Source organism: Watersipora subatra, chromosome 3, assembly GCF_963576615.1.
Source record: "Watersipora subatra chromosome 3, tzWatSuba1.1, whole genome shotgun sequence".
NCBI classification, from domain to species: Eukaryota; Metazoa; Bryozoa; class Gymnolaemata; order Cheilostomatida; family Watersiporidae; genus Watersipora; species Watersipora subatra.
In genome coordinates, this window is record NC_088710.1 from 17,302,327 (window position 1) to 17,320,907 (window position 18,581).

At 35.7% G+C, this 18,581-nt stretch overlaps 2 protein-coding genes across 2 annotated transcripts in view; one reads left to right on the forward strand and one right to left on the reverse strand.

The window, feature by feature from the left end:
• Positions 1-2,661: 2,661 nt before the first annotated feature.
• Positions 2,662-12,230, forward strand: LOC137389961 (phosphatidylinositol 3-kinase regulatory subunit beta-like). Its single transcript, XM_068076162.1, has 3 exons — positions 2,662-2,806; positions 3,610-3,707; positions 11,324-12,230. Exons 1-3 carry the CDS (start codon positions 2,741-2,743, stop codon positions 11,808-11,810), a joined length of 651 nt encoding a protein of 216 aa, XP_067932263.1. The 5' UTR covers positions 2,662-2,740; the 3' UTR covers positions 11,811-12,230.
• The window catches only part of LOC137389960 (tRNA (guanine(26)-N(2))-dimethyltransferase-like), a 48,013-nt gene continuing 41,373 nt past the window's right edge, over positions 11,942-18,581 (reverse strand). The window contains exon 9 of the mRNA XM_068076160.1: positions 11,942-12,414. Within this exon, the coding sequence (XP_067932261.1) occupies positions 12,265-12,414 (150 nt within the window). The 3' untranslated portion in view covers positions 11,942-12,264. The remainder of the gene's footprint in view (positions 12,415-18,581) is intronic.

Below are 18,581 nucleotides of genomic sequence, written 5' to 3' on the forward strand. Positions count from 1 at the left end.
GAAATAAAACTTACACAAAGTGAACTCATAGAAAACTATTTGCTATACTTTACAAGAGCATCCGTAAAATGAAAGACTAGTCCAAAACGGTAGTTCGATTTGAGGTGTTTTAAGGTTTATTTCACTACCCAATACCAATGAAAGCAAATGAAGCTTTGCAGAAAATAAATTAAAATTGTAACATTGGAAATCGATAGTTTTAAAAAGAAAAATTTGTTATGATATACAGATGTTTTAGATATAGGAAAGGGAAGGTGTTTATGTCTATTGTGCTCAGTGATTTTCGTTAGTGAGTGTAGCTACGAAGTGGCTCGGTAGACAGGGTAATCTGTTAGAGTACTTTAAACAACAAAGTCTGAAATACATTTAGTTTATTCAGATTATTTAGTTCAGAAATAAGTTAATTGAGTCCCAGTCATTGATCATAAATGTATTACTGACGCATCATCGCTGTAACACAAAGTTTTTGTAGCCTTTTTAACTTCTCTGACTTTTGATAAATTGCCATTTGATAAATATGGTTGCTAGCAAAGAGCTGCGTATAAAAAATGGATAACACTCTGATCTGATAAACAATGGTAAGCTTTATGGTTTTATGCGAACTGAAAGCAAACTGTATCTTTGGACTCATACTCGAACACGCTCAGCCATGCTTTCTACATGTTCATTAACTCTGAAAGCCAGAATTGTAGCCGAGTTATAACAAGAGTAGATAACTCTTACATGCCTTTATTACTTTGATTTGACTATTAGAAGCTGATTGGCTTGTGCCTAATGCACACCCATGATAAGTACATATTATTAAAAAGTAGCCATTTTACTATTTTGTATCGCAAAGAGCTATGATCAGCAAAACAACAAAGGATATGCTTGCATCTTCACAATGACACAACTCCTTACATAGCTAGGCTTTTTATAGACACACAGCAGCAGGTACTCTTATGGCTAGTAAATGTAAGTCTAGGCTGTTTTAAAGAAAACCTGCATATAGATGTCCCGAGTGCTTAGAACCTACTCTCCATGGCACTCGTGGTCTCTCAACTTGAACTTCCGCGGAACATATGACCTAGCAAACTTGTATCCAACATAATAAACACTATACGAAAAAATATAAAATATGACTAGATGAATGCCCAGCTTTGCATGACTAATAGAATAATTACCTAATGATTTAGATTAACTCACCTGGAAATCTAGATCTTGACTTTCATCTTCACTGAAACAATGCCAGCGTTTTGGGTCAGCTTAAAAATCGTTCCACGGAATAGTCAACAGTACCAGCTATTAACACCGAGCAAGCACTTTAAGCATAAGTATCTTAACCAATATAATGACTATTTGGCCAGTAAATGCATTGTATTCTGTGTAGCTTAATGGTTAAGCTCGCAGCACCTAGATTTGGAGGTCCTGAGATCACATCCAGTGCCGTGCGGATTTTTCATTGCTAAATTGCAATTGCTATAACTGAATACAGGGTTTACCAAAAAGACAAACACTGGGATTTTTATATATCCTATAATAATATCCTATACATATAGACGTACCCATGCTATTTATACCGGCAAAGTCCTTGGAGGATATGTGCATTATTTATATCTATGATATAAATAATGCACATATCCTCCAAAGATAAGTGTATTATGATGTAACAGGATGTAATAAGATCTTTATACAATAAATATTTGCATCTATGATATAAATAATACCCTTATCGTGGCATTTCTGACTTACTGTTACAATCAACAGATTTCTTTGCAGAGTCGTTGAAAGTTTATGATTATGTTTAATTTTGACTAGACTGAGTTCTATGGCTAATTTTAGAAAAGATATCTCACATGTGGCAAATAAGACAATACCACATAACTTACCATTTCTGATAATCAAATAAGATTAAGGATGTTTCATCTAACAAAGAATGAATAGATACTTTCTAACAATTGAGTATTCCCCTTTGGAGTACTTATCTTAGGTCACCGCAATGATGTAATAGGAAAAAAATACATGCTTCATAAAAATGACTTTGTAGTATCTTTGTAGTACTTTTTATATCCAAGTCTGATAAGACTGTATAGCTCAGGACAAACTAGCCAACAAAGATGGTTTTCTTTCATGTACCGCAATCATACTGAGATAGAGTGCGTAAATAAGGTGAGTTAATACTGCATTCTGACAAAACATTGCTTTTGCTATTAAACGTCTAAAAGCGTTTACTTATTTCTAGATGGTGGTTTGAAGTTGCGATAATAAGTTTTAAGACTGAACATTATAGTTTAGTTTCAATAATGTCTAGTTTGTCCTAATTAAACTTTGACTTTTAATAATTTCTGCTCATTCTTACTTAGAATGCATTGACCAACGTCATATTGTATATCTTCTGTGATACATGCCTGCGTTGCGTATACTCTTTAGATGTTCAGTTTACCCACAGAGCTGTGGATAATGAGAATACAGTATACGTACAACACTGTTTGGAATTCATTGATCATTATAGGAGTAATCCTCTCTTACAAGATAGCTATAGAGCCATTTATGCATAAATTATCAATTCGTCCGACCAGGCCAAGAAGCCAAAACTTGACGCATAGGCTACAATCAATAATGCTAGTAACAGACTGGCGCAAGCCTTTTACGTTAACAGGAACAATGTTTGTGCGATTCTACTATAGCGCTTTGTAGTTGCGCACAAACGTTGTTCGCAGTCGTCCGAGTTATCATTCATCTCTGTGAGAGCGCTGAGATAATGGGTTTATCCGAAGAAGAGCTCAACGAGCTCCCTTTCTACTATGGATGTATCGATTCAACCAAGGTATGTATCCTGAACAAACAATTCTACTGCATATAAAAAAACAAAGTGCGTGCTAACGTTGTCAGCAACCAGATATTTACTGTTTAGTCAGGTTCGGTGGCGAGAACTGATTATGCTCTTATGCCTCTTATGATTAGAATGCGCTATAAATCTATTGCACATTACATATATGTTGCTCAGTAACCTGAACGATATGATGCTTAGTCGCTGATGCAGTTTGAACGTTCGTCATTTTCTTCCCCTTACATTTAAAACGCTTTCAACATGTTACGCAAAATAATATCGCTACGCTATTTATTTTAACTTTCACTATTATGTCATTTCAAGCACCTTTTCTTGCGTACCCCAAGCCAATTATGTCATTTTTGTAGCTAAACTAAAAGCAGTAGTTTTAAAACTTTGGTGTAAGTATAATTTAGCTTTCTACTTAACTACTCACATAAATCCCACGGTGTTAAATAGTCACAATCTGCATCTACATTGATTAATAATTCTGTAGGCTTGCTGTTCGGTTACATCAGAACCTTGCTTAGTGTTCAATAGTCGTAGAAAAAGTTCTGCAATACAATTATCGAAGGTTATTTCCGAATACGACTAGTTCTTTTAGTTGCGAACTGTTTTTAATCATAACGGAATTTCCACCTACAACACTTTCACTGTAAATATATTCTAGCTTATTGTATGATCTTTTTAGTCTGTTAGTCTAGTCATGAGAATTAACTGGCAAAATAGTATTGGTTGATTTGTAGTCAGTTCTATCGTTTGTGGGTATCTTTCAATTCAATCTCCTAATCTTTCTGTAGGCTGTAGAATTATTACGTCTTGAAAGACCTGGTTCCTTTCTTCTACGTCAGAGCAAAAATATACGACACAAGGGAACATTTACAATATCAGTTATAAAGTGAGTCAATATTATTCTATCACTCTCTATTGCACCAGGTTGTAAACCTTCCGCTGCCTACTGCCAGTCCCATGGTAGTTCTTTTCAGTTTGTTTTGGTTACAGTGAAATATTCCATAATGGTTATTGATTAGCTTAATAATGAACGAACCTCCAGGGTAGATGAATTAATGACTTTTTTTATTCTATGAAATGATTTGTGAGAGAAAAGTTGAGTTCTCGGTACATGCGCATAAACACGCTGCACCTAGAAGCTTGCTTTCAGTTAATTTGTTAAGCGAACTAATCTCTCGCTTGGCTTGGCTTGAATGGTTGATGATGTTGTTTAACACATTATAGTTCAAACATGAAGCACTAGTATCTTTATAGCCGTGCCATTCTACTGAGTATTTTTTGCTTGTCGAAAGGTTCAATACTGGCTTTTTGTAATCATACAATACTGGCAATATGTTTCCATGACACGCATGATGCACAAATTTTTGTCAATCCGCAAGTCTTCTGCAACACAGAAAAGACAAAAATTCGCAAGTTAAGGGAGTTTTGTTACTAGCAAATCTTTATTGAATGTTTCCCTCTTGCGAATGATGGAAACGGTTTTTGTGAATAATGCACAAGTGAATGCTGCCCAAGCTATTCCATTTTAAAAGTTTTTACACTTTAGCGGCTTTTATTTGGATTTGAACTTTCCGAATGCTGCTAAGCTTGACAAGACTGTGTCACTAATTATTGACCTGATGCGAAGAATTCTGTACCTTTAACAAAGCGCTGTTATCTATCCTATCAGATTTTAGCCTTAATAAACATTCAAAACATAATTTTGTCAGCTGTTTGGTTTACATATCTGAAACCAGGATAAAATGAGGATTGATTTAATATATTTTTATGGCTATTGACTAAATTCACAATAAGTAACAATGTTGTAAATTAGAAATTTAGTTTTCCAACTAAGCTGTCTAGTTTATTTCGCACACCACCGTATGCTGCTAAACTAGAAATTCTAGGTAATTCTTCGTATTGATGTTAACAGTGCTTAGCTTTTTGTGCGCGTAATAGTTTGCAGGACTACCTGGTACTTATAGGTGTTATGTAAAGGCGAACAGCATTATTAGCTATTCAACCTGCTGCCTTCATTAATTGGCATCCAATTGTAACCGCTAATAAAGTTCACTCAACATTATACTAACGTAGAGCTTTGATCAAGGATGGGAGGGCATGGAGAGGCACCAGCCAGGCAAACAGCGTCTCTAATCCTAATCCCTTCTGACCTCACAATGCTCAAGAGAAAACATTCCTCTTTGAAGCCGTGCTAATATCTTAAAATTTGTCCATAAATCAGTCTTAACTTCTCTCAATCTATGCATAGGCGCTGTTTGATATTCATTGTCAGAAACCGTGGTCTTTCAGCAAGATCTAAAATACACCGCGTATGTTAGAGTACTTCCCTGGACTCTTCATAGCAAGGATTTCTTAGAGAGTGCCTTGCAGTGGTTTGTTCATGATTTGGGCTGGGAGTCACTGTTAGAGTGTTGAGGTTGGAATAACACGAATAACTTGAGAAGTATTTACAAATTCCAATAGCTCAACAGCTTGTTGTAGTTTGGTCATTCATACTTGTTGACCCTTTGACACGCTTACACATGACTGGCCGCACGGGTGAGTTTGTTTGCATCGAGTGAGTTTGTTTGCATCGGCTTCGCCTCCTATCATCTTATTGGCTTAGATTGTTTATTAGGACTGAATATTCAGGAAAAATGCGTAAACATAAGGGTTATGAATTATACTTACAAATATCTTGATATGATGACGCTATGCCCTGCACTTTTTTGCGCAATTCAGCTATTAGAATTTCTGTGAGCTCAAGATCACTCGGTGAGTGTCTTTCGCAGCCATCTCTTTATTCATGGTATCTGTTAATCACTGCTATTTGAGCTATGACCGAATTGACCTAGAGCAATTCAGATGAATAATGATAGCACGGAATTGTTTTGAGCACTTTCTGACAAGGCATGCTAGTCAAACACCAGCTTGCGCTTGACTCCATGTTTTCGTTTGACACTTGGAAAGATAAAGAGCAATGTTGAAATAGTTTTGGGTCTTGCAAAATACTTGGCTTTATAGGAATGTAGTTTGGCACTATACAGACCGATGCACCGCTTGTCTGCAGGCTATTTATGGACACAGAGGTCTAGTTTAATTGCAACCCCTCGCTGTCTGCTGCCAAGGCTCCCTTGATATTAAGCAACAAATTTCCCTAATACATTAGAATTACCACCTGGACCTTCAGTTCTTTCGTATATCTGCTTTGAATGTTGGAACAGATATAATACGCACATTTATAAATATATATTTATTTATATATACATTTATATATATACGTATATAATTATATATATATATTTATGTATATGCATATTTATATATGCATATACATAAATATATATGCAAATACATAATATATACGCATATATAAATACAGTGTAACCTCGGTTCTCGACCATAATCCGTTCCTGAAGGTTGTTCAAACACCGAGTTGTTCGAACACCGAAATCATTTTTCCCATTACAAATAAGGTAAATTGTTTTAGTCCGTTCCAACACCCTGAATGTTTATCTTGTTAGTACATGTACATGTATTTTATACATTATTTTATGCATGAAATTGCACATTAAAATGCTGACCAACACATAAAAACAATGTATATCTCAGAAAATGTTAAGCAAAATGGCAAAGACACAAATAACATAAACATAAATGTAACCCAAAAAACGTAATGTAATTATCTTAATCTTCCATACGAAAAATTACGCTAACATGAACGTGTAAAAATAAAAAGGATAAAGAAAAGAATTATGAATAGGATTTTTTAGGATACAGGATGTTCTTTTCTCTTAAAATATCTATCCAATGACACTTGCTTCTGCCTTCTTTTTAGCACTTTTCGGAAGTGGTTCATGATAGTGCCGTTAAAGTCATTGATGACTCTTGTGGCTGCAGCTTGATCGGGGTGGTGGAGTTCGACGAAATTCTGTAACTCGGCCCATTTGCTACACATTTGTTTAATCTCGGACGTCGGGGCATCCTTTCTTGGCGACAACAGTTGGTCACGGTCAACGCCGCTCAGCATCCGGCGTTCGAACTCCGATTTTTGTTCGAACTACGAAGCAAGAATTGCTTGAATTTTTTGTTCGGACTCCGATTTGTTCGAACTTCGCGTCGTTCGAAAACCGAGGTTACACTGTATATATATAAATGCATATATAAAAATATATATGTATATATATATAAACAATTTTATATATGTGAGCACTTCTTAATGTATAGTCTTGAAACAAATTCCTCATACATTGAAAACTTTATGTAAAAGCCTAAATTATAAATCAGAAAAATATTAATGAAATGATATTGATACATGGAGGTTTGGTGTTCCTTTATCGCAAATGGAAGTATAAGTATAAGGTAGTGCTGCGCATCGAGATATCCTATATAACTTACTCTAGCTTAAATATCTACTTGGAAATTTGTTTTATCATGTTATATATTTATGATCAATAGTAATATTACCAGTATCTTCACTTTCACTTGTGAAACTTGAATGTTTTGAAAAACTTTCGACCTTGTGGAGGTATATTTTTATCTTATGGTTATTGCAGCTATGATACGTGATGCAAACTATTTTTATAGCATCAAATAACTGAGTATATGTGTATCTTTGTGTATGCGTATGTGTGTGCACAGGAACTCCTGCGTGTAATGAGATTTTAATTTGTATTAATGTATACAAATGGGAAACAACTGATAGCTTTCTAGGTTCATTACTTGAAGCCTTTATAATACTAGAAACTGTTTAGTTCAAACCATCATGCGTATACAGCTGGCAGATACAAACCTCAGATACTGCACTTCCTTGTCTGCAACTCTTTTCTTCCTCTCAGCTTGTAAGTGCTTTTTTATCTTGTCTCATGTTTGTGATAGCAGAGATAAGTCATATTTGGGTCTTCTTATTGGACGAGTTACTGTGCATTGTGCTCCCATCTCATTGGCCACAACCAATCACAGCAAAAATTTTGTTTATCACACTGTCATTGGTAGGGGATATTACGTGATATTGAAATTGATATGGCTAGTGTGTGAGTCACAGTATTATAGTTCATAGCGAAAAACCAGAGCGTTTCCGTATTTGGTATCATTTCATATATTTCTTGTTCATCTTATGACTTGCAATTCAGTTGATCTGGCAAGACTATTGTCTAGTTTGCATGATGACAAGTTTCCAAGAAAAACTATGAACAATAGTTTCGTCTCGTGTGTGTCACAGCCTACCAAAACTCATATGGTTGTGTCATTACTCTGGCCAATGATGATACCGTAATCTATATTCTGCCCAGGCCTAAACATTACTCACCTGCGAACAATTGACTAATAGTACAGTCCTAGCTTTATCCAATAGGGAGGCGACAATAACGGAACGTTATACGATCACCACAATGACTAAACCCATTCCTCAGTTTGTCCCAAATGAATAATGAATGTCCCACCTTGTTACAAGGTTTTTTATGTTGAAGACCTGTCCTTGTGTGAACCAGGAATATATAATACTACCAAGTACTAGATGGTTGTCATTTAACAATGGCTCTGCATCAACCACGTTGCCTGGTTCACATTGAGCACTTTGCTACCCTGCCTATTATACACATATTGGCCATATGGGATAAAAGCATTTGACTAAGCCTACATCATATATCTGATTGTATCTTACATTTTATGACAACCTTCACATAGAGTTTAGCGCGTGAATGTTAACCATTCGGAACGGGAGGTTCTATTAACAGTTTTGATACCAAATCTTTACTATAATAAAATTTGCTTCCCTCCGTAGCCACGGTTTGCGAAAAGGGAATCGAATTCACAATAGGTGGCTCTGCTGCCTGGCTTGCTACCATCTGCACATATCGTTCACCTTGGACTGGTTTAGGATTATTGTGCACATAGATATGTGCATATGAATCTTTACAAGGTCTTTGCAGTTCATGTTCACGTGTGCACATGAATTGCAAAGACCTCTTTGAATCTGTTTTCAGGTATTTTCAGAATAGGTAATCAAGGGCTTTAATCACTCCTTCACTGGGCATTAGAGTCAGTGATTCACTGCGTGAGTCACCCGAGGGTCGCGATTGGGCGCTGGGCCATAAAATTCTCCTTCGACTAGGAATTGCAGACAGTCTTTGTTTGTCCTTTTTTCTCAATGGTATTACGAGCTGTTATCGTTTAACTCGGTAAATTGAACCCACATATAGCATAACAATATCTTCATTGTGATAACTGTAGTCCACCAGTCTAGCGTTTTCGTGTTAGAAATCACTACACCCACTGATTGAATAGCCGATTTTATGTTCTTTAGCATAAAATGCTTTAGCACATTATGCTCTTTAGCATCAATAAGGCTATTGTTCCTCTCTTGCGCAAGTAATGCCTAGTAATCTGCCATCATTTCCTTGAGCTAATTCTATAGATGCGCTGCAGTGGCACTCTCTAGCTGCAGTTGCATTCTCTCGCTGCAGTTTCACTCTCCAAAGACTGAAGCTTGCTTGATGTCAAAATAAAAGTATTAAAGATTCATGAACTTGCTCAAATTTTGATGAGATTTTATTAGAAAGTATCGGCATTTTTTATCATTTGCGATTGTTTTTGGTGATCTGACTGCCAGGATGTTGCAAAATTAAAATTGGCAATACTTGATTGCGGTTAAAATACACAGATCAAGTGAAAGTGTGATTATGATATCAATAGTTGCAAAGAGACCAACAGAATAGAGCCGCGTAATGACGCAACATTAACACAATAGCTGATGTCAACTATCGCAACAATAACAACTAGTGATAACATTTCGCACATGTTTTCCTTCTGAGCGTTTTAACTGAGATGAAGTTTTGTCAATTTAATCTTGAAGAAACATCCTGGCAGTCAGATCACTTCAAACATTAAAAGCAATCACAAGTGGTAAAAAATATTGATACTTTCTGATAAAATCTGCTAAAAATGTGTGCAAGTTCATCTTTGTGAACTCGAGCACACTTGAGATCATTACACGTAACGATTACAAGCATAATTATAAGCACAAGCTGGCTTCAGACAGACGGACGACGGCTTTCATTATTGTAAAGATTTAGACTAGCTTCAGTTACTAGCTTAAATAACTCAAATTAATTGGGTTATTATTTTATTGCCCATGCAATGTCAGGCATTCACCCAGTATTTAAAAAAAATGTATTGTACAAGTGTATGTATCTTGTGCAATTTGTTTCAGAGCCTGCAATGATGGTAAATACTTAGGCAGTTATATGTAGCAACAAAACATGCATTATATATAAAACTGTGTTTAACGCTAAATGATAAAAACCCATATAAATATAAACTTTATTAATACAGTGAAATTAATCTGTATGAAGGGAGGTTTATTATTAGTTTACCTGTCTGACATACAGGCTAGGTAATGAATAGGCTCAATGACAGAGTATAATATATTAGCAACATATAACATGATTCACTCTAGATGTAAGTTAGATTTTTTTATTCATGCACTTTTTTATTTTTGTGTATCACCCCGTTTGTAGGTAAGGCTTTTGAGGCTATGTCGTTGAATGCTCATTCAATGTCGTCGCTATGCTAAGTTGAATTTTTTAAAATTGATGATTCGCGTTGATCGATCTATTAATTTACATTTACTGTGGTTCTATGATACAGCAAAAGACAATATTCACAAAAATTTCACAAGATATTGGTAAAAAATCCTTGGTAGTTCCATTTTCAATAGAGTATACCATAGTAATCTAGTCTATGGTTAAAACCAATAGAGTATACCATAGTAATCTAGTCTATGGTTAAAACATTTTTTGAATGCTTGTCAGCATCAAAATAGGTCGACAAAAATGCTGGTTAGAGCATGGAAAACAACTATAAAAATAAAAGACTTTTGCACTCCGTGAAAGTTAGTCCTGTTTTATGACAACAAAAAATTTGGAGTTTTTGGTCTTAACACCAGCAGGTAAAACAAATATTCACATTCATGATACCCTTCCAATTTATCACTTTTCGTGTACTACTTTATTAGATGTTACTATTGAAAAAATCTAAACGAATAAGGGCAATTGACCAACCATAGTTAGCCTTGCAAAAGACACACTTAGAAACAACAATGTCATCGCTATACTTTCTGCGTAGCAAAATAATAAAAATGGCGTTTCCTTGTAAAAAGGTTAATTTATAACTTTTTTCTTTTATTTGCACAACTGTGATGTTTCAATGTTTTAAATGTTATAAGTAGGAACAATATTTGCTCCGATATATGGTTGCATGCAGAAACATTTGTATGTAGAGGGATCATGGGTTGAGTTTAACTATGTTTCTTCAGCGCGGTTACTCTAGCCTAGTTAGCCTCATGCTGTAGCTTCTTTTTCCATCCATTTTTGCCACAACTGCTTACGAGCTTGCGGTGACGGTACAGAACTGGTTATCAAAGTGATATAGACTTACTTGCTAGTGCATATTAAAATAGTGTTACAATAAATTTTTAATTGGTTTTTTTACGACAATTTACATAGTTGAATTAATATTTTGTAGAAACAGAACGGCTAAAAGTACAGAAATATACCACTTCTCTGTATTGGGACACAGGGGTCACTACTATGCCAAAAAAGGCTTGATGTTCGACAGAATCCTTGACCTACTCGAACACTATAAAACACATGATTACGAGAACCATCTAGACATTGCTAATATAAGACTGTTGTACCCTGTTAACAAACATGACTATGTTAATGCCTACTCATACGCCACAGTCGAGAGCAAGTTTGAGAATCTGCTAGCCCACCTTCGGCAGCTGGATGAAGAAACAGGAGAGGAGCTGTGCGAATGTGGCATGCTGGTGGCTGAGGCTATTTTACCCGATGGCTGGATGATTCATCAGACCCCAGATGAGCCCAAACGAATCTTCTTTCAGCATGACGCACTTAACCTAACACAATGGGAAATTCCTAATGGTTTGTGGGGTAGGGCAACTCCCAACCAACGCAAACTATTTTTTGAAAATGGGCTTGCGCCGAGTTAGTTGTGTTGTTAACTGACCTTCACTTTATCGGTAGTTTATTTTTAAAAAGAAATGTTATATTTTTGTAATTTATTTGCAGTCTTGAACCCTGACCTACACATATCCACTCGCTATGTAAAAGACGTGCCTCGTTGTATATATGTCTTGTATTCTCTTCTGACAGGTTATTATTGCATCTAATGCTTGCACATAACGCACCAGCTTATTTACATTGCCAGAAAGACATGTACTAATAATTATTACTACTTACTGAATCAGGTATACCATTTGAAAGATATTTGTACTATAGCATACCTTGTTTAACAATTCACTCCAATATATTTGGCTATTGTAGCTTGATAATGTTGTTATGACAAACAAATATTTGCTATTGAAACGTATTTTATCATACCACAAAATATATTTTATCAGACAAGCCAACTAGTCTGCTCTTATTGTTAAAAGAATTCCACCATCATCCCATATCTGTGGTTGACTTCACTGTATCTGTTTGCTGGACACCTGCACTATCAAATGGTATGTTATGGTTATATCTGCAGCCATCTCCATAGCTACAGCAACCTGTCCTTCTATAGGTTGCACAGTAATATTGTTTCATCCGTTCCTATGGAATAGAAAAAGTAAATCTACAGATGCTGCCGGATACCATACCTGTACCAAGAATGACGTACAAAAAAGGGTCAATGAGGTTCATATAGCATACCTTTAGCACAATAAATTTAAAATCGAAATTTTTTCAAAGCTTAAAGATGAACTTCAACAAAATGTTTTGCGATTGTTTTTGATGTTTGAGGTGATGTTTCAAGATTAAAATTGACAAAACTTGATTACGATTAAAACGCTCAGATCAAGAGAGGGTGCGTTTATGATATCTACTTATGATATCGTTTATGAGGTTTATAGTTGCAAAGATAGCGACAGAATAGAGACACGTAACGCTGCAACTTGAACACAATAGCCGATATTGACTATAGCAATGATGGCAAGTAGAAACGTTATTTCGGAGTTTATTTTCTTCTGAGCTCAAGTTTTGTTGATTTTAATCTTGAAACATCCTGGCAGTCAGATCACCTTAAACGTTAAAAACAATCACAAATGATAGATAGATGCCTATACTTTCTAATAAAATCTATTAAAACTTTGCTTATGTTCACGATCAACAAAGAACCCAGCAAGTACCATAATGAGTAGGTTGATTTAAGAAAACCAGCTAAGGGAAACTTTAAACCACTGCCATGTCTACTACTAGCAAGGCACTACCCACTACTGACTGATAGAAGGAAACAACCTTGACTTTCAACTGCCCCTCTAAAGAAATGCTGACAGAATACTCCATGCCTCTTGCTCCAAGGATGAGTTTCTATGATTAACTTAGCAGTATTCTATTCTAGTTTGGCTGTAAGAGCTCAACTTGATGCTGTTCAAATCATTAACAGTGTGTGGTGAAATTCAGTGAGTAATTTGCCTCGTGACTGGCATAATTCTCTCACACGTTCCAAAGAATCTCGGTATGAAAACTTGACTAATTTTTGGAACAGATGTGTTTGTCTGAAATTATGGCAACGTTGAAGAATATTTGGGTAGCTATGATCATATAAATCTGGTAAAATAGAATTCCTTTAATGACAAAAACAAGGATAGGAATACAAATGTGCCAATTATACAGCAAACAAGTTTCTGTGATGCTGCAGCAACTGACGAGGTGGAAGTTTTAATGAAATGCTAGTGTCATGGTATACCCTGAATGAAAGCCAGGAAAGGCGAAGCGATTTCATATCAAGAATGTGTTATCAAATACACCCACACAATTGGCGCAAGCAAGATTGACACCGGCAACATGTTAGCAAAATATTATCAGTGTTGCTCTTCTTTGTGAGAATGGAATTGCTCTCTTGGCAGAAATCTAATTATTGCAATTTAATTTCCTTGTTGGCAAGGTGGAGAAGAGCCAAAGCAATGTGGCATGGGAAACCTGGCATGTTTTCCTGAAACACTAAGATCGGTGACTGGTTGGCGTTAATATGTAGAACAATCCATTACAATGCACTACTATTCTTAAAACAGCCTGCTACTAACAACCTACTATTGGTAAAACACCCTGCTACTAACAACCTACTATTGGTAGGTTGCAACACTTGCAACATCAGCAGTGTATATAGTAGTGCTGGGCACGAGTACTTCTTGGTCAACGGGTTTAGACCCGTCCCCTTCTGTTCGGGTTTTTCGAGTATCGGGTAGCTAGTAGTGCTAGGCTCGGGTATTTTTTTGCCTACGGGTTTTTCGGGTATCGGGTTTATTGATATGAAATATGGAGTTTATGTTTAAATTTTTTTAACAGATATATCTTCAAATTTACAAAGCAATCATATTTCTTTTCAATTTATCATTTTTCAGTTTTTATTGACTGACATTCGTACTTGCAGCGTTAACAGGTGGATTGTTAAACAGTCAAGATAGTCTGGTGCTACAGGGCATTTTCGTGTCAACAGGTGGCAGAAGATAGGGTCTATGGTAGCTTAATACTTAAGCATGTTCTATGTACCTCTGACTTTTTGTAGATGGTGCTCCAAATATAAAAAACTTTTACATTATCGACTTTTTCCGTTAGTAAGGCTTGTTGGCTTAGTAAAACTTGGTTATAATGAATTATGTAATCCATCATAGCTAGCTGTGGTAATCAATTTAAACAGAGTTATTAAATTTTCACCGCTACTATCAACGCTGATAGCTGTTTCTAACAAGGCGATAGCGGAAACAGACTAAGGACCTATGTGTTATCGGTGATAGCGAACACGCGCCGTATTAAAAATGGCATAGATTTGTTTACGAAGCCGATTTGGCTAATTGCGCAAATAAAATGTGATGTAAGTATTTCTTCTCACCTTTTAATGACAAGTAATCACTGCTTGACTACAATATTTCATAGGCATAGTAAATAAAGTATGATGTATTTTATTCTATCTATTAAATTAAAGACTCGTTAAACTCCATTGTCATGCCTCCTCAGACCTGCCAACCCAAGAGTGGGGCAATGCGTGAGATTTGGTTTTGGGGCAATTGATGTATCAATGATAGTATATATAAAATTGTGGAAATTGGGGCAAAAATCTCACGCATTTCTCACGCATTTTCATTTTTTCTTTGGGGCGATTGCGTGAGTCTCACGCCCAATGCGTGAGAGTTGGCAGGTATGTGCCTCCTTAGCAAAAATGACACAGAGATGCCCTGTGGTCCCAGACTAAGAGCGCAGGATGCAATAGACCGAGTCTTTGTTAACACTACCCGACGGATCCGTGTACCAAAACCCGAACTTGAAAGTCAAAACCCGAACCCGAAGGACCGGAATACCCGAAATCTCTATTACCCGATACTCGAGAGAAGATAAACCCGCGAGTTCAACGAGTATTACTACCCGTGCCCAGCACTAGTATATAGTACAATGATACACTTGCAACATCAGCAGAGTATATAGTACAATTATACACGTGTAACATCAGGAGTGTATATAGTACAATGATACACTTGCAACATCAGCAGTGTATATAGTACAATGATACACTTGCAACATCAGCAGAGTATATAGTACAATTATACACGTGTAACATCAGGATTGTATATAGTACAATGATACACTTGCAACATCAGCAGTGTATATAGTACAATGATACACTTGCAACATCAGCAGTGTATATAGTACAATTATACACTAGTAATGCTAGTTAGAGATCGGCCGATTTTGAGAAAAAGTGCATATCAAGGTCAAGTTTCCTTTCTGCTACCACAAGTTGCCTTTCTCAAAACTGTACCTGAACTTGCTGCTCACAGGTCAGTTGAACTATACCATGACTGTTTATTCTCAACCCACAAGTATAAAGCCAGAATATCCAGAGCCGTATAGCTGTACAGAGCCCCGCACCCAAAACCGGAAACAAAAATGCTTGTTTCCAAACAAAGCCGATAGACATACTGATCTCTAATGGAATATTCTCAATGGATCTCAATACTTCACTTTTGTGCATTTACTTTACTTTTTTACACAAAATTATTGGTAGCTTCTTGTAGGGCACTTTGTATTTTTCCAAATGGTGTATAATACAACAATTAATTTCAGAGTGACTGTCAACGGGAGTAATTTTTGTTGGTTAATGCCGCGGCCTCTCCATTATAACTTTTATAAAAATAGTGGGCGTAGCCTGTTTGTTTGGAAACGAGCGAGCTCCCATATATGTTTCCGTTGGCCGCAGGGCTCTGAGATTATCAATTCCTACAGGAAGCTCTATATCTGATAAGACAGGCCATATTGAAGCCATTTGTCACTGCTGGTGGCCTGCCATGCCGGCAGTGCCCTCAGCATAACCTGACCTCCTAATGCAGTGATTATAGAGCTGTCATTGCTCCCTTGGATTAGAATTAGAATGATATTACAATGGCAGACTTGGGATCGGCGTACCAAATGCTTGTATTACACTTGTTGAAGGAAGCAAAGCTCTATGATGTTACAAGCAATATTTCAAAGTGGCCCCATGCTGAGCGCGCCACAACAAACATTTTCTTGAAAAGTTGTTGGAGTTGTGCAACATTGCTTTTTAAGTTATAAAGCAATTTTGATAAGAATCGCAGATTATTTTTAGTTTGGAATTGCAAAGCCTACATTTAATATACCAAATAATCAGTAAAACTAACTACTCTATCTTATTGTAACAAGCAGACAATACCCAGGTAACAAATACAACTTAAATTCTAATTGTCATTCTAGTAATTTTCAAATAAATACAACCAACAATTAAACAAAACAAAGAAATAAATAAAATGAGCAAATTACACAAAACTTTCTAATTTTTCAACATTTTCTAATAGAATTAGACTGAGTCAAGAATTATAAATGCTTTGTTATTGATGCATTAAATATTCAGGATAGAATTTTCTTGTATAGTTATAGAAAGACAAGTGTGTGACTGGTGTATAACTCAGCATTGCATAAAATTTTTTTTCCGCGTGATCAATTTCTGTTAAATTATATTCTTGTTCAGTAAATGTATGTATCGCTATATTCTTGTTCAATGAATATATGTATTATTATATTCTTGTTCAGTGAATATTTGTATTATTATATTCTTGTTCAGTGAATATATGTATCATTATATGCTTGTTCAGTGAATACATGTATTATTATATTCTAGTTCTGTGAATATATGTATTATTATATTATTGTTCATTGAATATATGTATCATTATATTACTGTTCAGTGAATATATGTATTATTATATTCTTGTTCAATGAACATATGTATTATTATATTATCTGTCAATTCTCAGCAGCCCTTTATAATAAAACAATCGCGTTTAGCACCATTTTCGTTCACCAAAACATCTTTTTAAGCCGAAAGCTCCTTAACGGTGGTAATAGCAAAATCCTTTTGTGCTTAAAACCCGGGAGGCTATCAACGAAAGCCCCACACAAATTCCCAGACAGACTGTTTAATTAGAAGTTAGTTTTTACAAAGAACATTCTCACGGACAAACAAAGCCAAATATATACACTAGCTATACTACACGGCGTTGCCCAGGTAATAAAAAAAGTCTTTGGACAGAGAATTTATTTGTATTTAGCAAATAGCAAAATTTGCCATTCTAACTTTCAAACTACTGACATAGCATGAGAAAAGTGTTTTGTGTAGTTGAAATAAATTAAAAAAGAAAATAAAAACAACTGTAGAGCTTTTCAAACTTTGTCAAAAACGACTGTAACTTTTAAACTTCATAACATGAGAAAAATGTTTTGTGTAGGTCAAATAAATTAAAAAAAATAAAACAACTATAAAAAGGCTTAAATGTAAATGTGAAATAATTAGAAAGTAATAGCTAAATTACCGTAAAACCTCCAATTGAACGCCACCTCTATTTGGATGCCACCTCTATTTGGACGCCACCTCCAAATGACCGCCACCCTGAGAGAAGTGTTGAAAAATAGACCGCCTCTCTCCAAATGAACGCCACTTTGACATTATTTGATTTTCTGAGCCCATATTATCAACTGATCAGTAGAACAGTGTACACAAAATCGTAATAATAATGAATCGTTTATATCAATAACAGTTAATTATCTTGTCCAATTCCAAAGCGTTTAGTTCTTTTCGTTAAAACTTTGCAACACCGTAGCAATAATCAATAACGGTCTCAGGCTAGTAGTAGCTCTCTGTTTAAAGCGGTTTTTCTACTTCAAATTAGCCTACATATATACAGTATAAAAAACGGCTTAAATTTACGATGGTAGATGGCACGTGGAAAGCAACGCCATAGAAATACCTACTAATTATTTCAGGCCAACAGTAGTTGCTTGCTTAACGCAGTCGTAATACTTCGAAGGACATGCATATAAAAACCGGTTTGCAAATTTTGGACAAAAGGTTATACATTTAGCGAGCAAACTTTTAGTACTGCATCAGTGCTAAATGCAACACGTGAAAGTTTTGCTCTGCTGAAAAACTGTTTGGATGCTAATATCGACTGGTTCAGCAGTGCAGAAGAAGAATTGAAGCCAGAAGATATTGTGGAATGTATTGGACAACTAGAAGATGTTCATTCCATCGAAAGCAACAACCAGAACGCAGCTATCCGAGCAAACGATGGAAATATATTTTTGTTTTGAAAACGTTAATTCTTGTTTCTGCATGTAATATAATTGTGGTTCATTTATGTCACTTGTTCATGAATATGTATTTGTATCATTTGATAGATTATCATTGTATAACTTATAAATATCCAGCTTTA

Coding starts and splice junctions, on each gene's coding strand:
- LOC137389961 (XM_068076162.1), top strand. CDS start 2,741: ATGGGTTTATCCGAAGAAGAGCTCAACGAGCTCCCTTTCTACTATGGA. Junction 2,807..3,609: donor GATGTATCGATTCAACCAAG/GTATGTATCCTG, acceptor ATCTTTCTGTAG/GCTGTAGAATTATTACGTCT. Junction 3,708..11,323: donor TTTACAATATCAGTTATAAA/GTGAGTCAATAT, acceptor AATATTTTGTAG/AAACAGAACGGCTAAAAGTA.